The 23,297-nt window shown below is 41.0% G+C and overlaps 2 protein-coding genes across 2 annotated transcripts; both read right to left on the bottom strand.

The window, feature by feature from the left end:
* Window positions 1-920: 920 nt before the first annotated feature.
* LOC129169360 (uncharacterized) lies at window positions 921-15,396 on the bottom strand. Its single transcript, XM_054755728.1, has 20 exons — window positions 15,294-15,396; window positions 14,972-15,219; window positions 14,739-14,887; window positions 13,259-13,387; window positions 13,015-13,176; window positions 12,824-12,947; window positions 11,741-11,874; window positions 11,505-11,664; window positions 11,299-11,399; window positions 10,933-11,028; window positions 8,665-8,846; window positions 7,303-7,556; window positions 7,077-7,225; window positions 6,876-7,001; window positions 6,641-6,802; window positions 5,178-5,334; window positions 3,794-3,924; window positions 3,526-3,685; window positions 2,916-3,019; window positions 921-2,836 (listed from the first exon to the last, which is right to left on the bottom strand). The coding sequence occupies exons 1-20, from the start codon at window positions 15,390-15,392 to the stop codon at window positions 2,733-2,735; spliced, it is 2,931 nt and encodes a 976-aa protein (XP_054611703.1). The 5' UTR covers window positions 15,393-15,396; the 3' UTR covers window positions 921-2,732.
* A 1,644-nt stretch (window positions 15,397-17,040) lies between these two features.
* LOC129169312 (collagenase 3-like) lies at window positions 17,041-22,244 on the bottom strand. Its single transcript, XM_054755627.1, has 10 exons — window positions 22,145-22,244; window positions 21,810-22,054; window positions 21,579-21,727; window positions 19,311-19,439; window positions 19,070-19,231; window positions 18,842-18,977; window positions 18,633-18,766; window positions 17,748-17,907; window positions 17,573-17,676; window positions 17,041-17,462 (listed from the first exon to the last, which is right to left on the bottom strand). The coding sequence occupies exons 1-10, from the start codon at window positions 22,241-22,243 to the stop codon at window positions 17,353-17,355; spliced, it is 1,428 nt and encodes a 475-aa protein (XP_054611602.1). The 5' UTR covers window position 22,244; the 3' UTR covers window positions 17,041-17,352.
* Window positions 22,245-23,297: the final 1,053 nt, after the last annotated feature.

A 23,297-nucleotide genomic window follows, 5' to 3' on the forward strand; every position in this document is an offset into this window, starting at 1 on the left:
GCCTGAACGTGCTACCATCGAAAATAGTCCAGTGCCAACTAACTGCAGCTGAGGTGATTATAAGGGTAGACTAATGAGGGACAGCTTCGGGGTCCAGTAGGTCCGCCCAGTTCAGGGTGTGTCAGCATCTGCAAAGGCAGCAACAGAGGAGTGTAAGAAAAGGGTATAAAGCACCACAATAATGAAGAAATAATGCCATGACTGCTTCATGGATGCGGGGAGTGGTGGCGACAATGCATACCCATGCGGGAGCATTGGGCTTCACAAGAACTATTGTTGTGCACTAGACTTTAAACAATACTTGACAAGGTGTACATTTTGTGCCAAAGCTCACCATTTGTGGTCCCAAATTGCGTGCCACGTGAGTCATTCATGCCTAAAGAGAACGCCAACTAGTCTTCATGCTTTTCAGGCGTGCCATAATTACATAACTGACATGTCTTGTCACAACAAATTGTGGGACAATGCAGAGACAAAATGCATGCGAGCGTAAACGCCGTGATATATTCAATGTTATAAAATATTAAACATGAAATCTGTTTTATTTTTAAAGCAATTTGTGATGTAGTTTTTACCCACGAACTAACCTGAGTGCTGAGGTCCAGCAGTGAACTCAACCCCTCACGACTCGTTCTGGTTTTATCCACTTCATGCGAGCAGTACAGGGGCGCCGGTGTCACGACCGCAGAGGTTTGTCTATCCATCACACATGTCCTGAACTGATGCGCAAATATGAATCTTTTTGACGCCCCGGGCATGCTTGCTGCCACTGAAACTGTGCACTAAAATAATCTAAGTCAAAAATTGGATTCTAGTGTTAGATTTTTGCCATCTGGCAATGATGAGTTAAGATTGGAGTGAAACACACATTGTCACGGAAGTCTTTATTATTGGTGAAAGAATCATTGACGATCTACAGGTCGTTTTCATTGACTTGCAAGGTTTTATTACAGATGACGCTGACATTACACTGCTTTATACGTCATTCTAATAACTACTGTAAGATTACACATGCTTATGAAGCCGTTTACAGAAAATCCCCTGGGACCTACTGGATGAGAGATGGTGTCAACAGTAACTACGGTGTAACTGCCCATGAGGCATTATTATAGGCGGCTGCTAACGGCGCCATGATCTTCACAATTCACGTTCAATATACAGTGGTTTGAAAACGTGTTTTCACTTTCCGATTTCTAATTATTTTGCATGTTTGTCACACTTACATGTTTGAGATTATCAAACAAATTTAAATATTAGTCAATGACAACACAAATGAACACAAAATGCAGTCTTTAAATGAAAATGTTATTAGTGGAGAAACAAAAATCCAAACCTACATGGTCCTGTGTGAAAAAGGGATTCCCCCCCTGTTACAACATAACTTAACTGAAATTAATTGACATCTATCAGTTTGGAAAAGGTTATGAAGCCATTTCTAAAGCTTTGGGACTCCAGAGAACCACAGCGAGAGTCATTATCCACAAAGAGGTCACAAAAGACCCCACAACTGCATCCAAAGCAGTGCAGGCCTCACTTGCCTCAGTTAAGGTCAGTGTTTATGACTCCACCATAAGAAAGACACTGGACAAAAACAGCCTGCATGGAAGAGTTCCAAGACCAAAACCACTGCTGAACAAAAAAAACATCAAGGCTCGTATCAATTTTGCCAGAAAACACGTTGATGATCTCCAAGACCTTTGGGAATATACTCTGTGGTCTGACCAGACAAAAGTTGAACTTTTTGGAAGGTGTGTGTTAAAAAATCAGTGCTGTTTTGTGGTTGACTTCAGCTTATTACTAGCAAGAGATATGCATGTTTAAGCAAATTGTATGTATGTTTGGTCTAAATTAAGTATTTTCAAGCATGAAAAAGGCTAAATGAAGTACAAAACAAATGTAAGGCATTCAAAGACAAAGGCCTGTGTACAGGTGTCCAACGTAGTATCATCGTCACGTTAGTGGTTGTGTGTCAGAACTGTGTGCGTGCGTGTGTAATTATAATGTACAAGTATGTTTGTATTATTACTATATGAGCGTGTCGTAAGCATATCAAATGAAACAAACCGTAGGCCAGGGGTATGTACAGAATGTGTTGTGATGATATGTAGTATCCTACATTATGTCTTATTTTCTCTCATTATGTCTACCATGTTGGGTAATATGAGTGTAAAGGTGACCTTAGGGGTCTTATTTCATGTCTAGAGGGGTCTAATAATGTTAAAAACCGTATTTAGAAGGCTGTAAACAGCTTTCCTATGCTCTAACTATAAAAAAATTCAATCTATAAAAAAAGAATCCTACTTTGCGGAAATTCACTTATCACGGTTGGGTTCTGGAGCCAACTGACCACGATAAACAAGGGATTACTGTAGTTGTACATAGGTATTTTACATAGCTTTTGTATAGTTATTTTATTTTGTTTTTGTATATAGTTATTGCGTAGTGTAAATGTAGTTTATATATTGAATTATTGTTATTATTCCGATTAGTATTTTTCACTTGTTTACAGGATTTTTCTTTTGTGGGAAGGGTATTCATGTTTTTTTCAGATTTTTTTGTATTTATTTGGGATGTAAGCCGGGTGACATGATATCTGAAAGACAACGGTAAAAACAATGCCATTCAATTTCTTTTCAAGCTACATTATAAAACATATACAAATAAAATCTCTCCAAGGGCGCCACGTTGGGTAGGGCCAGCTCTGGTGTAGACGTACGCTAATACGTTCAGATTTAATCGCAGTCCATCCAGTCGTTGTTTTTCAGAGTGCCAACCGCTCTTCTTCTGACATAATCGTACTGCGTCTGCCTCGGCCCATACGACAAGTACAGGTAACCTGCAAAAGGGGGCGTTACTAGCATACATCCAAACAACACACAATGACGCAGAGGCTTTCCTCTTTCACCATGACCCACCTCTGTTCTCAAAAGCAGCATCAACTCTGTAGCCAATCCCAGGGAGCTCTGTGCGAATAAGTTTTGGGTTCCGGCGATCCATTCGTCCCCGCCGTTCACTGTAGCTATATGCATAATATAACATATTGGTTGATTACTACAGTACCTTCTTGACAGTGTCAGTGAAAACTGCGCAATATTTATGTTTGTACAGGCATTTTATTGGATAGCTCTTGAATTGATTCACTTTTTTGTGCAGGTGTACCAAATGTTGCTGTTAAGCCTCGGTCACAACCGGCCGTACCGGCTCCCATCACCGCACATGCACAAAACGCAAGAAACGGACGGACGAGCCACAAACCATCTTTATCACGTCAAACAAACTCTACGGGTGCTTGTTTTTTTCAGGTTGCAAGACAAACTTACGTACTTCAGACTTACTTCGTATGTCGTCCCTACGGCCAACGTATGTTTTTTCATATGGTATTCTTCCTCCTTCATGGTCACCACAACTAAGTTCTCCACGAGCAAAAAAACGCAGTGATTTGGCAAACGCAACAAAACGCGCCGCCAAAAAGTCGTAAGTCCAGTGGGACGTAGGCTTTAGTGGCTATGTTCATATTGGTCTCACCTCCAGTATTTGTTTTTCACAAAAAGGAGGGTTCTTCCCAGAAATGTTACATGGACGGCAGCATCGACCTTGGTGACATCTGCAGGCAAGCCCAAGTCGCTGAGAGGTTTGGGATAACCAGGTAGGACAGTGTTTCGTCTGACCTGCCAGTAGCGGTTCCCTTTGTCATGAAAAGGTCGAGTTAATATCAGGTTTCCACCTCTTATTTCATACATGATATTGACAACTGACTCTGTGAGAACATATAATCCATACAAGATCATCGTACCTTCAAATAAAACGACAACGTTGCCTCGCTTGTACTCGTAAGCAGCATCGACTTTGTTGATTCCAGGCCAGATCGAATTAATTTTCCTTGTGGCGACGCCATCCCAGTTGCTGCTTCTCTTCCAAAGATAGCTGGCAAATAAAGAAATGACAGTGGATCCCCCAAAAATTCTTAGTTTTATTTTTTTGCCTCTCCAAAGATAGGCCATTTTTTTTCTGCAGAAAGCACATCTCATTCACCCTAAGTCTGTAATAGTCTATAAACACGTGATAACAACAGACTCTTCCAGTTCCGTTCCCACAGTCAACGCTACATTCATTCCATACGCCTTTCAGCTTTACAATACCTCACCTGTCTGTAAAAAATCATTCACAACATTATTGCGCTGTACTGTCTGTCCTCCATCATATAACGTGTAAATTTACTTGTATTTACTTATATTTTTACACAATATTTGTAAATATGCAAATGTTGTTGATCTTAATTCCTTTTTACTTTATTAGATTTTATTCATATTGCCCTGCATGTTATTTAAGAGTGTTTTTCTTTTCCTTCTGCAATTGAGCTACTGTAACCAGACTGTACTGTCTCCTACCCAGAAACATCACTCGTCCGCTGGGCTTGGGAATGACACTTCCTCATTGTCACGAACACGAGATGCATTCATGGACACGCCGAACATCACAACAATGTCTTTATTATGCGTGTATGTGTGGTCGAAATAAACAGAAAGACAAACAGTGGATAATCGTATCACTCACTTCGGAAGGCTTATTGCGGAAGTACAATTTGCTGTATTTCAGTGTGCTCACAAAATTCACTAAAAAAAACATGTGAATTCACCTTAAATTACGTGATGTAAATTGTTGTAATTTAGGTGATGTAAATTGCTCTTGTGGTCTAAATAAACACAAATGCAAAAACAAGCAGTAAGTGGATATTCTTGTGACTCACTTTGTACTGTAGGTGCTGATGCGGAAGTACAATTTGCTGCATTTAAGTATGCTGGGAAATCCCAGAAAATTCACTGAAAACATGTGAATTCAACTTAAATGGTGTGGTGTCTTTGAACGCAACTCCTCACTGCTCACAGTAACACAGTCTGATTCTAATATTCTCCTTTTAAAGAAACGAGTGTAAATGTGTAAATTGATTTTCAGACATGTGTGCTCTCTCTTAACTTGATTTAAAATTTCTGTTAATTTGGCACTGCTAAAACATGCAAAAATATATAATCCTGCCCTGTCATTTACCTTTCTTTCAATAAAATACAGTAAAAATGGGCATATTTCAGACAGTGGGACATGGTGACAATCATGATTAATCCATTTGAAAATCGTCTTGGAGTGCATAAAGAGGTTTTTGTGAAATATTTTTGACTTACCTGTCTTTGAAGAAGTAAAGGTAACTATTTATGGAGGTTGCAGCATCAAAAACAAAATTGCTGCTGCACCTGTCTGGAACTGGTTTTGAAGTAGGTTCAGGCTCGGGTTCAGGTTTTGGTTGTGGCGCAGCTGTGGGTTGAGGTGACGATCTCACTCCTCCAAGAGGAAAATGAAAGAAAAAACACAGCTAAAACAACTTGCTTATGGTAAAACGTTTATAAAATACACAAAATACTACCAGTGATCCCTCCCGTCCCTCATCAGCCACCTGAAACTCCAGCATCACTACGACGCCTGGGGCTTGTTGTGCCGTGGTGTTTAAAAAGTGCAAAAGGTTTGCCGGAGACCTCCGTGGCGGCACACCGGCTGCTCAAAGCATGTGCCCGAATACAGTGCACCTTGCTGGGCCACCGCACGTGGCTCCTCCCGCTCTGTACTCTGGTTCTCCTGGTAGTAGTGTTGTGATAGAAGTAATGTCATGATATTTGATTAGGACTAATAAACAGGTACAGTTTGTCAAATCCAAATGTTTCAGTCCTTCTTACCTCCAGATGTGCACTAACTACAGTTCATTCTAAATAAAAAAAAACATACAAAAAAAGTTACTGGTATCGGTCTTGAGAAGCGGAACGTTATCGGTATTGTGTCTGCTAGAAAAAAAAAAATTGTGGATCTCTAATTGATGCATTTTGACTAATAATAGGCCACATTCAGCCATGAAACTGCATGATTTATTAACTCATTCAATACCAAAGACATAGTTTTTATGTTTTTATGAACCCGAATGCCCAACCCCAACAACACATTTGTATGTTTTTTTAGCGCAAGAGGAGATGACGCAACTCCCCACTAATGGATTTGCCTTCAGAGCAAGTTGAAGCTCTAAAAACGGCCACTAGGTGGCAGAAGTGAATTTGCTCAGAGATCGGCAGAGATCATGTGGACGTAAGAAACACACATGACAGGAAGGAGGAAGTGGGACAGCGTGGAGGAGTGTAGCGCGCAGAAGGTTACATGTTGTAATTTTTTGTGTTGTTTATGTTGGTATAGTTGTTCAGCTACTTGAGCTGTCACAAAAGCAAAAAATGCTTGAAATGTATCTTTTTGCAAAAAGCTGTTTTTCTCCCTTTTCTAGCTGGGGAGTGATATTTCCCTGAAACTTAGCTATGTTCTACTGCTGAGTACTAACGAACGGAAAAAGGTGAAAACAATTTTTTTGTCCTGATGAAAGACGGGAGTCTCATCTTTCTTTTTAGGTTCCATGTTTATATAGCCATAGAACACAATATTCTGCGTGCCTTGAAAGATCAGTCAAAATCGTCTAGAAGGGTCGGTATTAATATATTTTTGATAGAGTAAATCATATTCTATCGGTGATAGAATAAAGTCGCAAAATAAACGGTAAAGCATGTATTTGTAAAGGCAGTGTTGTTTTGTGGATTTCATCGCTGCTGACTCTCACCGTAGAGTGCCTGCACTCCCTGCCTGTCGTCGTCTGGTAGCACATAGCCCTCCGTGTCAGCGTACTGGTAGGTGGGGTACATGAGGGCTGTTTTGACCTTAGAGTGTGACAATCCAAGCGCGTGACCGAACTCATGGGCTGCCACCAAGAACAGGTTGACTCCTGCGTACAATGGAGGCTCATGTTGAAACGGTATCTCACAGAATAGAAATAAATAGTATTATAATGGCCACACCTGACGAGGTTAGAGTCCACTTTTCATCTTCATCAAAATGAGTGTCACCTCCTCTGCCCTCACCGGGGGAAAAAGCGTGAGCCAGGACACCACCCTCACCATCAAAGGGAGCAAAATCTCCATGATCTGGTTTTGAAAGAGAATTGAAGTTAGCGTTCTGTCCCAGGCGAACGACTGTTTCTCAAAAGGAGGAAGCCTTACTATGACCCTTGAACTTGATCATGATGTCCGCCGTGCCACTGTCAATCTTCTTGAAATCCAGCGGGATTACCGCACTGTAGACCTCTAGCGCCTTGCCAATGGCAGCATCCACGTAAGTTTGACTCAAGTCCGGCGTGTATTCTGTTATCCTGGCAAGAACAGATAGAAGCCTCTTTACTGGAGTACAACCGGCTGTTTGGAGAAACGGGATTTGAAAGAGTTCTACCTGTACGTGATCACGTTCTTGTCCCACTTGGGCTGTCCGTCAAAGTGGCCGTACTTGTATTTGTCCAAGTCTGTGAAACCGCATCGAGGGCGAGACATCACTTCCTTGGTGTTGGAGTCCAGCTCTCCGGTCACCTCCAGGCCAAAAAACTCTTGCATCAGTTTGAGAGTGTCTGTGAAGGAATCAAGGCCGCTACGCCACGTGCCGCTACCGGCCGTCACGCCCACTTCAGAGAAAAACTGGGAAAGGTAATCCTAGGAGAGGAAACCCAAAACACAATACGATAAAGGTTTTTTTTTTCTCAACATCTTAAATTAAATCAGACTAAAGATTTCCTCAAAATGATTTCTATTTGCTAAATGCTGCAATTATCAGACAGACAATATTTTTTTAAATTGCTTTCTTCAAAGTCAAACGTTTACATACATTTGCTTAGTATTTGATAGGGTTGCCTTTAAACTGTACGACAGGGGTGTCCAAAGTGCAGCCCGCTGTTTTATTTAATTGCCCCTCAGCACAAAACTTAAAAAAAAAACAACAACAAAAACGGAAAAACCTGCAGTAATTTTACAGGAATAACGTCAAAATGTTCAGAAAAAAAGTTGTAATCTAACCAAAGAAAAAGTTGTAATTTTACAAAGATAACGTCGTAATATTACGAGGAAAAATGATGTCATTTTTAGTAGCATAAATGTGAAATATTAAAGAAAAAAAGACTTTTTCTAAAGAGTCATCATATTATGAGTGAGTGAGAGAGTGAGAGATAAATAATAAAATATTATGGGAATAAAGTCATAATCACAAGAAGATTTACAAGAAGAAAGTTGAAATACAAAATAAAATAAAAAACACAATATGTAATTTTACGAGAATAAAGTAAAAGTATAAATAGGAAAAAGTCATATTCTAACAAAAAAAAAAAGTAGAGCATTTATGAAAATAATCTTGTAATATAACGAGGGAACTGCGACTGGCTGGCGATCAGTCCAGGGTGTGACTGACTTTGCCCGTGAAGAATATTCCATGTCTTTTTCCAAACGTTATGTTCAGGTCATTATTCATCTGCAGCGTGAAGCGCTGTACAACCAGTTTTGCAGCATTTGTCTGAATGTGAGAAGTGACCATAACCTATACACCTCACAAGTCATCGTTCATTCACCACCATACATGCCGTAACATGACACGTGATGTGGTATGCGTTGGATCATGAACTGAAATTCATCACCACTGCAAAGACAAAACTCAAAAAGCAAGCTGATAATAGTGTATTACCAACACCTTGGAATCCCATTTGATTCCCTCTCTAATCCCGTCATGTCAACCAAAGCAGCCGCAGCCGCAGCATTGTTGTAGGGTTGTTACCTGGGCTTTGGAGAGCTCTTCTTGGCTGTCTGGGATGGCAGGCACAGCTCCACCGAGTGCGATTGCCACCATCAGAATCGCAACTTTTGCAGTCTGTGGACCTTCCATGATTATTGTCCTGCCGATAGAGAATAGGTGCACGTATAAATTCTTCCTCTTGGGCTCTGCACGCTTGCAGCACCCTTAGTTCATTCCTGAAATAGCGTTTGAGATAGGAGGTTAAGAGCAGAGAAAGATGCAAGATTGGACATGAAGCATTCCGTCGGTTGTCGGAACAGGCCCCCTTTGGAAGAGCATGCAACTCCTCATCAGATAGATCAACACTGAGATATGTTTGGACGGAATATCGGTAAAATGAGGTCAATTGCTCAACTCGCTTGTACCTGCGTGAAAATGATGGAGGGGGTCATAATACCGTGTTTTTGAATACAGAAGGTTGTGTTTACCTTCGACTGTTAGGGTTGTCTTTTTCTGACACACACGTATTTCAGCTCGTGTGATTACATAAGCGGTTCTGTGGAAAATATTTTGCAAAGATCTAGATGTCTTGGTGACAAAGAGGCCACACGGGGGCCCAGTGGTTGTCATGTTGGCCACGCAGTCAGGAGATCCGGAAGATCTGGGTTCCTATCTCCGTTTGGGCATCTCTGTGTTTACATGCTCTCCGCGTACTCCGGAACCAGTCCGGGTTGTACCCTGCCTCGCTCCCAAAGTCACCTGGGGTATACCCCAGTGACCCTAGTGAGGGCAAGCGGCATAGAAAATGAATGAATGAATGAAAAGGTGTATTATTAACTCATTCAATCCCAGGCATTTTTCAAAAGATGATTTTTAGACGATTTTGACTGATCTTTCAAGGCACACTGAGTATTTTGTTCTATGGCTGTATAAACATGGAACCTACCAAAAGAAAGATTAGACTCCCGTCTTTCATCAGAAAAAAAAAGTTCTACCGTTTTCCGTTCTTTAGTAATCAGCAGCAGAACACAGGTAAGTTTCAGGAAAATATCAGTTCTCAACTAGAAAAGGGAGAAAAACTGCTTTTTGTGAAAAGATACATTTCAAGCAGAACTTTCACTTTGACACAAACATTTTTTGCGTTTGTGACAGCTCCAATATCTAAACAACTATACCAACATAAACAACACAAAAAGGGGAGCGTACGAAAACATACAATGTTGAGCGGCCTCCTGGAGAAGGAGGAACATCTTGTTGCATCGAGGTCTACCCGTCTCTTGCTTCCACCGATAGTCCTTGTCCTGCTCAGATCAAGAAGGGGGGTCTCCTTTGACCTCCACGCCATTTGGCTTGGGTTTTCAATGGTTGCCATGGTTTCTCTTTGTCATTCTGACAAAACTCGACCTTGGTTTCATCTGTCCAAACAATTTGATTCCAGACTTTCTTGCAAAATGTAATCTGGCTTTCTTGTTCTTGAAGGTTACCGCTGGTTCTTTGTATTTCAAGGTCTCTTGATTGTAGATTTAGGCACACCTTCTCCACAATATGTTTGAGGCTTTTTTTCTTAGCCAAGGAAGGGCTTGTATGATCATCCAACATCTGTGATGTTGTTGATATCATGACATGATATCAACAACTTCTTCACTTGCCTTGAAGTAAGAAGGGAATGGACCACAGCTGCTCAGTTGTACTCTTGTTAATCGATTGCCCGAATACTTTTGAGCCTCTGGAATTTGAGGTACTGAGCCTAAAATGGCAGTTAATGCCAAATTGTACTGTGGTGGTGTCACGTCCTGCTTTGATCCAATTGAGCGTTATCCCACAATGCAGGAGACGTGGTGGCAGGGAGGTTCAATGAAGTCTTTTATAAAAAAAAAAAAAACCCAGCTTAGTCAGTGTGAAACGGCAAAGTAGCAAAATAACAAAGTCGGCTTGGTCTAACATAAACACACCATGGGAGGTGGAAAATGTCCTGCATATATTGCCAGGCCGGAAAGAGAAATAAGACACTATATGGCGGAAGAGAGAAAAAGCAAACCAAGACTCCAGCCTGTCATGCAGAGCGTGACATCATGTTTCTCTGTGATATCATTTCTAAGCAAACGAATGCACTCACTGATGATATTGAACAACCTGAAGATGTATCACCCCAAAATGAAGGCCGGCATCCAAATCATCACATTTTATTTGTAAAAATTCATGTTAAAAACAGGATTCATCAGAGAACAAACATTTTAGAGTTTTGTCACTTGTTCTTCATGCATAAATATGTAAATACAACATATAAACAGCTGATCTAGAAGTTGGTGCAGCGTAGGAAGTAGCTGTTCCTCAGTACACGGAACAATCTCCCGCTCCCCAAGCTGTACTCAAACATGTAGGGTCCACTGTAGATGTAAGTAAAACCTGGAAACCAGAAGTTCATTGTTTTCATTTCACTTTTCAGCATTTGTTTTGCTCCATCCATCCATTTTCTATACAGCTTAAAGGAAAACACTGTTGTTTTTTTAAAATTTGCCCATCATCCCCAATCCTTGTGATGAAGCTCCATGTTGCAGTATTATTGATCACTTCCTCTTGGAACTTTATGGTGTGTTTTGTTGGCTGGAAAACTGTCAAAATTTACCACAATCTTTTCGCTCGAAGTTGAAAATGTGTTTTTTTTTTTTTACTCACCTCTATACTGGAAAGCTGCCGTTACTTGACTCAGGCCCGAAAAGGTCTGATCAATGCGTTTGGGGAACCCATTGTCCACTCTGTTGACAGCCTCATCAAAACTAAAAACGTAATTAGAAGAAGGTGGAGAGAAGTTCATAAAAGAATCGTAGAAGTTATTCTTTTTTTTAATTTACTCTTGTTAGTAATTTGTACTTCAAACTCACCTGTAGTAATAACTACCTACAAAAAACAGAGATTTTCTTGATTCCGCATCATAGAAAGCTGCATCGATTTTCCTCACACTTTTGGGCAGACCAAAGCTGCTGAGTTTTTTGGGATAGCCTCGGACCAGACTGTAGCCAGAGAAAGCCCACACTCGACGACCTGTGGATAGAAAAGTCAAAAATATTATATCTAAAAAAGACTGGCTTGGTGTTACTACATCAAAAATAAAATGTACCTTTGAAGATGAAGATTTTGTCGGAATGCTGGCTCTCGTAAGCAGCGTCGATGTTGGCTGGAGCGTTGGGCCAAAAGTTTGTGATGAGACTTTGCTGAGGTGACCTTCTCTGAGGGTGGCTTCGCCAGAAGAAGCTGCGATCACACAAGCCGAGTCATTTGTAAAGCGCAAGTCAGTGCTTCAGCACATCAAACCTTATCAGCCACCTGAAATGCCAGCATAGCTACGAAGCCCAGGGGCTTGTGCTGTGTAGTAAATTATTTTTAATTGTCAGTGACATCTAAATAGTTGTACAGTCGTTCCATGTCCATACAAATTCAATATTTTTGCAGTTAGAACATAGAAAACCTGTTTATGACATTATTATAGCCCTCTAGACACGCCTATAGTCATCTTTATGCTGCTATTATTCTTTGTTTACGCCACATTGTAACTCTTACGCTGTAGGAACTCGAGACGGACGCTAGCTCACGAGCTAACAAGCCCGCGAGCTAACTCGTAATACTATCTACTGACTTGTTATTGTTGTTGTATACTTTTCACTGAATTCCCACGTTTGATTTTCAGTCTATTTTAATGGAAAAATGAAGTTTTGATGGTTTGGTTTAGTTCCAATATGGCTGTTTGGTGGTTTCTACGCACCGGGACGCGCTAGGAGCGGCGCCATGGCACTCCACGAAGACCGCTTTCGAACCGAAACGCGGTACCTTTTGATTTTATGTGAATCGGTGCCCGGTAGTACCGACGAAATTCAGTCAGTGCCTATAAAAGTACAGTTTTCGGTACCCATCCCTACTTTTAGTGGCTACAGGACGCTGTGCTGCTCCAGAAGAGCCGGAGAAGATTTTTTTTCATGAATGTTAAAATACTGGGAAAAAAATGGAAAGGTGCCAGGAAAGAAGAGGTAAAAATCCAGGAGTTGACAGGTATGCAGAATATTCTCTAAATATAGTGACAAAGTTATAATGCAGTTATAATGTGTTTGTGAACAAGGGCGAATAGGCACCGCCAATAATAAATGAATGTACGGGACACACTGGTCATGTGATGTAGAAACGTTGTCATTTTGTTATTGGGTGATACCTGTCTTTGAAGAAGAGCATCTCTCCACGCAGGGTGGCTACAGCGTCCAGAACCATGGTGGAGTCACATGCATCAGGAGTCGTGGGGGGTGTAGGTCCAGGCTGATTCGGATCCGTATTCGGACCTGGAGGTTGGATCATTTACGGTTGGTTTGGCGGTGGGTTGAGGAAGGTAGTTACGTCAGTACGCACCATAGAGATGTTGGATGCCTTTGACGTCATCGCGGGGCAGAAGAAAAGTGTCGGGGTTTCTGTACGAGTACATGGGGTACATGAGGGCACCAGGGTCATCGGAATGAGACAAGCCCAGGGAGTGACCAAACTCATGGGCTGCTACCATAAAGAGAACATATCCTGCAGCAAAAAACACAATTCCATTTTCAAAGCTTTTCAATCACCAATACGGCATCAAAAAACCCAAACCCGAGTAACTCACCAGAATTTGAGCGGAAGGTGAAGGTCTCATCATCGTCAAAGTGGGCGTCTCCTCCGATGCCAGGAGCTGGAGCGAAGGCGTGGGCCAGAGTTCCGTCAGGGCCGTCGAAGGGGTAATAATCACCATGCGCTGTGAACAAGAATGTCATCAAGTCACACATCATTTTGATTTGTAACTTGCATGCTGAAAAAGTGTGTGCACCCCTGATATACATGTACAATGTACATACTGTAAATACTCCTATTTATAAATATACTGTATATATCCACTATGTTTAAAGTAGGAGGGAGATCTTTGGACTTTGGTCATTCAGTGGCTTGCAGGCTGAAAAAGTGTGGGCACCCCAGCACTGCACGCACTATAACCCCAAAAACATGACCCGAGCGCTCTGACAAAATGCTTTGCGGAATGCGTAAACAACCTCTTTTCCCTCGAGGGGAGAAAAGTAAATATCTGTTAGATGCCGCATGCACTGACTTGCCACCAGTGTTTTTGTTCGGTGCCAAATGTTACGTAGCGACGGCAGTTTTGAACGCGTAACTGGAAAGGCGCCAGTAGTCAACACTGACTTTTTTGTGTTGACGCAAATTGGCATCATAAAGGACAAAGCTAATTTGCACATTCATTTTTTCTATTTAGTGGATTTGCGATCCAGCATTCACTGCCTGCAAATTTGCTGATTTTTGATCCAAAATATATATTTTTGCTTCATTGTTTTCTCTGAAAATATACCGCCTTGTCCGCAGAAACCGCATCTCGTTCACCCTAAGTCGGTAATGATTGATAAATACGTGATGATACAATTAAAACGTGAAATGATGTTTTTTTCCTCATAATATTACAACTTTATTCTGGTAAAAGTGCAACTTTTTTTCCTCCTAATATTTGGACTTGATTCTCGTAAAATTACGGGTATTTTTTCAATTTTTGCAGCTGCTTTTTCAAAATGTTCCAACTATTTCAACTTTCTTCTTAAAGTAAATTTTTGTAACTGTGACTTTATTCCCGTAATATTTGTATTTTATTCTCGTAACATTAGAACTTTTACCGCAACTTAATTTTCTTACAACGTTATTCTCGTAAAGTTACAACTTTTTCCTGTGAGATTACAATTTTTTCTCATAATATTTTGACTTTATTCTTGTAAAATGACTGCAGATTTCTCTGTTTTTGGTGTTGGTTTTTTTTTTAGTTTTCTTGTTGAAAGGCCTCAAATGGCCCCTGGGATGCACTTCGGACACCCGGGCCGTACAGTTTGGAGCTAAACCAAAATGTTGTCGAAAAACACGCCTCTAATGTAAAAAAGAAGGATTTGAAATGAGAAGAGCCAATCTCAGGGCTAACACAGGAAGGCCCAATGACATTGGACTGATGTTTTTTGAATGCTGTTTTGGGAATTCTGTTTTTTTTTAATGCTGTATTAAATATAGATCACTGGATAAAATACATAAAAAGATTTTAGACTTTTTTTTGTACTCACATCGGCGACCAAATGAGATCATGATGTCTGCTGTGCCGCTGTAGATTCTAGTGAATCGAAGAGGAGTAACTTTGGCCCAAACGTCCAGAGCTTTTTGGATGGAATCATCTACCTCCGACTGGGACATGTCGGGTGTGTAGTTCTCTATCCTGCAGATAAAAAAAACAAACACACAGAATATGAAGCACCTGCTCGTTGGTTTGTCACTGAGGTCCTATGCTGAAATCATCTACCGGTATGTCAGGCTGTTTTTCTCCCACTTCAGGTTGCCTCCAAAAGTGGAGAAACGGGCAAAGTCATTGTCTGGAACGCCACAGCGAGGCTTCTTCATCATCACCAAGGTGTCAGCATCCAGCGTCCCTGTGATTTGTAAACCAAAGAATCTCTGCATCTCACTCAGCCTCTTGCTGAGTGGACTGATCCCCCGTCTGGAAGGAGGGCCGCGCTCCTCCGTCAGGTTGAAGAACTTCTTCAGGTAACTCTGTAAAAGATTGACTGATTGTAATAGAGGTCACTCAGCAAAAAAATGGACTAAGATACTGAAAACAACCCCACCTCTGCCAAGCTTTCATCTTGAATGCTAATCTCTGCCACTGGAACGCAGTACACTGCAACTGCCAGGTGGAGTACAATGCATAGGCTGAAGTATGTCATGCTTGCTCTGATGAATGTTGTGTGGCTCTGCAGGGCAGGCATTCTTATATACAGTAGGAGGGGAGCTGGGGAGTGGGGAGCATGTTGAGCAACTACAGAATGCCCTTGAGTCATGGATGACCAAAGGACAAGCTTTGGTTACTCATCAAGCAAAATGTTATCGTGATGTGACGCATGGCAACTGCATACTGAGAAGAAAATATACAATAATTCAGGCAATAAAAGGACCTTTGCCCCTTTGATATTTTGTAAAGCAGTACCTGGAGATATGCTAAGTTACAGCATATACAGTCATGGAAAAAATGATTAGACATCCCTTGTTTCTTCAGTTTATTGATCCATTTTAATGCCAACATTTGTTTGGACAAATATAATGATGACAACAAGTATAGCTCATAAGAGTTTCATTTAAGAGCTCATATCTGGCAACTTCCATGGTTTTCTGGAGAATAACCAAAATCGCTTAAGTTCTTACACGAATGGCTAGCATTGTACTGCCAAAAAATGGAACTCTTATGAGCTATTTTTATATTTGCCCAAACAAAGGCACCTTTAGTTGTATCAGTCATTAAAATGAACAATAAACTGAAGAAACAAGGGTGCTCTAATCATTTTTTCCATGATTGTGTATTTCAATGAAAAACTGCATCTCCGCTTTGCGATATACCGCAGGTGAAAAACCTTTTTTTTGTATTTTCCAAATATTATTGCTTTCTTCTGAAATAATCTTTGTTAATTTTCTTTTTGTAATATTGTGACTTTATTCCCATAATATTGTGACTTTATTCCCATATTATTTTTCTGCAATGTAATTTTCCAAAAACGACAACTTGATTTTGTTTTGTTTCTCAAAATATTACAGCTAAAAAATCCCCAAAAAAGAATGTATTTTTTCTTGAATATTTAAAAAATCAGAGATATGTATAGAAAATGGATTCCATCGGGAGATTCGGGGCACATCAGAGATGATATTATTTATTGAAAATGGGTTCCGTCGAGAGATTACGGGCATATCAGAGCTGTGTATTTAAAAATGTTTTCCTTCGGAAGATTAAGGGCACATCAAAGACGACGATATCTCTTAAAAATGGTTTCTGTCTGAGGATATTATGGATTTAAAAATGGATTCTGTTGGAAAAGTAAGGGCACATCGGAGACGATAGTATCTATTGAAAATGGCTTCCGTCGGGAGATTAAGGGCACCTCAAACATATAGGTGAAAAACCCTATTATTAGTATCAACTCCCCTCTTTTTGCCCATTTTTGCTGTTGATTTTTTTTTTTAATATGTTTGCTTTCTTCTTAAATAATCTTTGCAAGTGTTATTTTTGTAATATTGTGACTTTTTTCCCACATTATTTTTTCTGCAAGCTAATTTTCCAAAAACGACAACTTTATTTTGTTTGGTTCCTCATAATGTTACAACAACAAAAAAAGAATGTATTTTTTCTTGAATATTTTTATGTCTGAGTACTACGGCCACATTGAAACAAAAATCTGAGGTCCCAAAAAAGTTCCAACATAGCGGTGGCCTAAAAGCTTGGGCTCAGCAAAGTACGTCGATTGAAAATTGGGCCAAATTGGCGCAGAACAGCAAACGATGGAGAGACACTTTGGTTTGTAAAAATGAGCCAACAACAAGGGAATGGACACTTAAATGAATATATTTTATTTGTCCCATATTTGCATATGTAAATGCAAATATACATAGAATACAGTTTAAGGTGCTTTATAAATAATTGGCTAGGCTGGGATACACGCTTGTACAAAGTCATCTCCTGTGATCCACCGTTTAACAAAGAAAACAATCAGGAATATTACACATGATAAATATGTTAACTTATGGCTACATGAAATAATTCATCCTCGGGTGATGTGATGTTCTTAGAAAGTATTCCACTTTACAATTGCAGCATTGCTGGAAAAATGTCCTTCACAGAAATACAATCAGCTGAAGAAGTTAGAAGTTAGTGCAAGGCAAGAAGTAGTTGTTCCCGAGCACGCGGAAGAACGTCCCCGTGCTTAGGCTGTACTCCAACATTTGGGATCCGCTGTAGATGTAAGTAAAACCTGGGAAACAGAGGCTTCGTTTTAGTATTTGGTTTGACTTCAAAATTGGAATGATACACAACTGTTTTGACCCGAAAAAAAAGTTGGTTGACGTTGGACTGCCTTCTCACCTCTGTACTGGAAAGCTGCCGTCACCTTCCCGGTCAGACCAGAAAAGGTCTCATAAACACGCTTGGGGAATCCCTCGTCCATCGTCTTCCTGGCCTCATCGTAGCTTAAGACACAAACAACAATTACGTTCCTGTTTCCAACCAGCCAGGGGCCGTCATTGCCATCAGAGCATACCTGTAGTAGGATCTGCCAACAAAGAACAGAGTCTTTCGAGATTCCTTATCGTACAGAGCTGCATCGATTTTTTTCACACTTTTGGGCAAACCGAAATGTGTTATCGCCTTAGGATATCCTTGAACGAGATCATAGCCTCGGAAAGCCCACACTCGTCCACCTGCGGGGAGAGAAGCTTTGAGTGAATACACATCAGGGATACGATATGTTGAATACGAGTTCCACTGGGAGATTATGGACACTTCGGAGATTATACAGTATGAATTGAAAAAGGGTTTCGTTGGGAGATGAAACGCACAACAGAGATGATATTATGAATTGAAAATGGCTTGTCGGGAAATGAAGGGTACGATATTATTTATTGAAAATGGGTTCCGTAGAGAGATTATGGGCACATCACAGATGATATGTACTGTATTTAAAAATGGGTTCCGCCTGAAGATTAAGAGCATATCAGAGATGATATTATGTAGTGAAGATGGGCTCCGTCGGGAGATTAAGGGCACATCAGATATGATATGTATTGAAAATGGGTTCTGTCGGGAAAATAAAGGCACATCATGATATTATGTACTGAAAATGGCTTCCGTCATGAGATTATGGGCACACCAGAAATGGATGATATTATACATTGAAAATGGGTTCCATGGGGGGCGCACCAGAGATATGTACAGTATTAAAAATTGGTTCAGTCGGGAGATTAAAGGCACATTAAAGATGATATCATTTATTGCAAAAAGTTTCCGTTGGGAGATTAAAGGCACATCAGCGATGGTATGTATTGAAAACGGGTTCCGTCAAGAGATTAAGGGCACATCAAAGATTATACTATATATAAGAGATTTTAAGGGCAGTTTAACACCAGTGACATACAGTATACTGTACCTTTAAAAAGGAAAACATTCCCGGACTCTTTGCTCTCGTAAGCAGCATCGACTCTGTTGGGGGCATTGGACCACAGGTTTGTGATGAAGCTTTGCTGAGGTTTCCTGCTCTGAGGATAGATTCTCCAGAAGAACCTGCGAGCACACAAAAACATGAATTAGAGCTGTCTTTGGTACAGCAATACACGCTTTCTTCAGCTCCAGCCATACCTGTCTTTGAAGAAGAGCATCTCTCCACGCAGGGTGGCCACAGCGTCCAGCACCAAGCTTGAGTCACAAGCATTGGGAGTGGTGGGGGGTTGAGGCTTATCAGGATTTGTATCAGTATCCGTATCAGGATTCTGACCTGGTTGGTAAATAGTGGTGTTATTTGTGGTAGAAAAGAAAAAGACTGTGCAGGACTCCCAAGACTCTATAAAGCAGCCAGGCGGTACACACCGTAAAGAGATTGGATGCCGTTGACGTCATCTTGTGGCAGGCGAAAGCTGTTTGGGTTTGTGTACGAGTATATGGGGTACATGAGGGCACCGGGGTCTTGAGAATGGGACAAGCCCAGGGAGTGACCAAACTCATGGGCTGCTACCAGGAAAAGAACGTATCCTGCAGCACATGATGGCAGAAGAATTAATCAATTGAGCAAATGCTGTATGTGAATGTACACGCAAGCGGAAACACTTACCAGAATTTGAGCGGAATGTGAAGGTCTCGTCGTCATCAAAGTGGGCGTCTCCTCCGATGCCGGGGGATGGAGCGAAGGCATGGGCCAGAGTTCCGTCAGGACCATCGAAGGGGTAAAAATCACCGTGTGCTGTTAACAAGAACATCGTCACATCAGAGGTGCCGAACACAATAAGCAAATAGATTGGCTCTCCAAATGCGTACGATTCGCCGGGTTTCTAATGAGGCGAGTAATCGATACACCCAAAACATTTCTATTTTTGACACCCTCCTGTCTTATTCATGTCTTATTTACTCTTACTATGTCGACTATACTGGGTAATACAAGAGTAGAGGTGGCTATAGGGGTGTTAGTTCATGCCTAGAAGGCTCTAACAAAGCTAAAACGTATTTAGAAGGCTGCACTAACTACAAAAGTATTTCCTTTATAAATAAGGAATCCTACTTTGCGGAAATTCACTTATCACGGCCGGATCTGGAACCAATTAGCCGATAAACGAGGGTTTACTTTATAGAAGTTTCACTTTTGTTTTCAGCACACCACCATGGTGCGTTCAAGGACGGGCGAACAAAGTCTGGAATCTCAACATTATCAGTGAAGCATAAAGACACAAACTGTGGTCTTTCTAACAGTGGTGCATGTATGATGTACATTTCACCTAATATCAGGTATTTATCAATTGTGACCGACTTATGGTGAATGAGATGTGTTTTCTGCAGAAAAAATGGCACATTCTCTGAGGAAAAAATACAGTTTCGGACCAAAACTCCTCATACTGTATACGTCAGCCCAAATGACCAGTTCATTCCCATCAATCGTCACGTACGAAACTTTGGAACATATCGTTAAGCACTTTGGGAGATTCTCCGGGAATTTTCCAACCCTCATCAGCGGAGCTAAAGACCCCTCCCCTCTTTGTCCTCAAGATCAGACAAGCAAAGCCGTTAGCTTTCCGATGCTACCTGCGCTAACATGCCACCGGAGTTGTTGTTTTTTTTTGTGTTGAGCAATAATTGTTATATAAGAATTGTATAACAACCCCATTGGCAGTTGGCAAAAAAACCAAAAAAAAAACGTCACTCAAATGTGCACCTGGCAACGTAACAAGGCAACAATCTGTGAACTATCCCGCCGTAGGGATGAAGAGTGCCACTCACAAAACAAGTGACACTAAAGCACGATACTGTATGATATGATATGGGATGTTAACACCCATAGAACAAGTTAGAACAACTTTGATAGGAAGAGCATTGCACACAACTTGGAACAGCAATGTTGGAACCAACACGAAAACCAACACAACACTCTATTTTGCTGTTTCACTGCGGTTTCCCTGACTGTGTGGAATATTTCCAATCTTTATTAATTATTTATTTTGCGAGATGACTGCTCAGTAACGACTTGCGAGAGCAACAACCGCATGAATTCACTGACATGTCTTTATTACACACAGGAATGCAGTTGCAGGCGAGCTAGCGTGTTGTGGGTTTGACTTATTTTGAATTATTTTGAGTCTTTGTATTTTATTTCTGTTATGAATTGTGTTGCTTGTCACCAGTGTTCAGCGTTTCCAGTAATGTGTAGCCTAATGAATTACTATTTAAAACACGACAACGCCGTTACCATTACCGACGGTGAAATGTGGCGTGTTTTTCGAGGTGCACTCACGGACGTCGGAACCCCCGAACGCAAAACACAAGCGCGTCGTTCCATGCCAGATTGTCAAAGGTTTTTCAAAAAAATAATGCAATAATTACTTAACCAGGTAACTTTTGTGAAGGAGTCATTTCATTCCTAATTCAATTACAGTGGGGCCTCGCTTAGCGTACACCCCGGTTAGCGTGTTTTTCAGTTATCGTCAAAAGTTTACCACAAAATTTTGTCTCGGTTTGCGTACATGTTCCAGTTAGTCTACAATATGGTGCCCGTCTTGTGTTGTTAATAAACCACGTGAGTGCAACTGTGTTCTTTATGTATTTTCATGACAAAACATCCTTGTTAGCAGCCTATTAGCCTGCTGCTGCATGGAAACAGGAAGCGGAAATCAGCTCCGTTGCCGTCTATGACATCATCTGGGGTTGACTCTGTAGTTCTTTGCTACCTAACAAAGTTACGCCACAGGTCTCAAAAATGTTAACGCAAAACACGTTTTTATAGTTTTACACTTCTAGTTTTGCATGAAGAAAACAACTCAAAACGATGAATAAAAGGGATAAATGAACGTTTAAAACAAGTTCCAACAAGATTTTAGACTTTTTTTGTACTCACATCGGCGACCAAATGAGATCATGATGTCTGCTGTGCCGCTGTAGATTCTAGTGAATCGAAGAGGAGTAACTTTGGCCCAAACGTCCAGAGCTTTTTGGATGGAATCATCTACCTCCGACTGGGACATGTCTGGTGTGTAGTTCTCTATCCTGCAGATAAATAAAACAAAACACAATATGAAGCTCATGCTTGGTTAGTTTGTCACCGAGGTCCTATTATGAAATCACGTACCTGTACGTTAGACTATTTTTCTCCCACTTGAGGTTGTTTCCAAAAGTGGTGAAACGAGAAATTTTATGGTCTGGAACGCCACAGCGAGGCTTCTTCATCATCTCCAAGGTGTCATCATCCAGCGTCCCTGTGATTTCTAAACCAAAGAATTTCTGCATCTCACTCAGCTTCTGGTTGAGTGGACTGATCCCCCGTCTGACCGATGGGCCGCTCTCCTGAAGGTCGTAGAATTTTTTCAGGTAGCTCTGTAAATCGAGGCAATTTTATCATAAGAACAGATCGGTTGCGTATTTATAGATGAACATGAGCTCCAGAGGCAAAGCAGTAAAACGTACCTCTGCAAAATTGCCTTCGTGTTGCGTCAAATAGGCCGTCGGCACACAGCCGACTGCGGCTGCCAAGCAAAGTAAAATGCACACGTTGAGAGTGTCCATGTTTCCCCGATGTATTGAACTTGTGTTTCTGTGTCGGCTGTTATATAGTCTAAAAGTCCGCAGGTTGAGAAACACAATTTCCCTAATATGGATGAAGAGGAAGTCAGATCTTGATTACTCACACACACTTCAAAGTTTTGCACAACAACGCCGTAATTGTGTGACACAGATTTGAAATGTTCCTGAAGGGGTTTGCATCATTTTATTGCACGGGAGAGCAAAACAAAAACATTCAGAACTTATAGCAGTGGCTCTCAATTACAGTGGAACCTTGGTTAGCGTCATTAACCCGTACGCTAACCAAATCAATTTTTCCCACAGGAAATTTTTACCTTCTTTTACCTTCACCGAAGACGTGATTGTTGACAAAGACTGCGATGTGGCAGCGGGATCGACAGCTTCGTTGTTTTGCCATGAGTTCTTTCTTGAATTCGATCATGTGTCTCACCTTCTTTATCCAAATGCTGGCACTTGCAACTTTCTCTGGCGGCATTGCGGGTTATTTTGAGGCCACGGTCGAAAGAAAAGCCGAGACTTGTGGCTCGACTGTCTCAGTTCGCCATGAACGACAGAGTCGACCGCTGATGGTGTCATAGACGCTGAATGGTTTCCGTGTGTTAAAAGATGTGCATATCTTGCACATAAATGCAAAAGTTCTTTAATCATGATTCATTCATTTGGAAGCTGTGATTAATTTGATTAAGTTTTTTAATCATTTTCTGTCATGCCCTTCCAGGGGGTAGAATTTTTTTCCCCCACGCCCCTCCACAATTTGAAATACTACTGTGAGCCTGTAGTATTTTTTATTTATCTGTCCAAACCACCTTGAAGAATCTCCCCCCACCTCGCACACTTTGAAGAATTTTATTAGTATACGCCTCCCCTGCTTCTCACACCTCCCCCCCACCCCACTATTTGAGAACGTTTATATTTCACACAAGAAGCCAGTGCGTCTTTTTGTTATATGCAAAATAAACATGCTGTATCATTTTCATTCGAAACCAAAACGACCAAAAAAAGACAAACAAAATCAACACATTGATTGCCCTTGCGC

The sequence above is a fragment of the Dunckerocampus dactyliophorus genome, chromosome 16 (genome assembly GCF_027744805.1).
Source record: "Dunckerocampus dactyliophorus isolate RoL2022-P2 chromosome 16, RoL_Ddac_1.1, whole genome shotgun sequence".
In the NCBI taxonomy this organism is placed as follows: Eukaryota; Metazoa; Chordata; class Actinopteri; order Syngnathiformes; family Syngnathidae; genus Dunckerocampus; species Dunckerocampus dactyliophorus.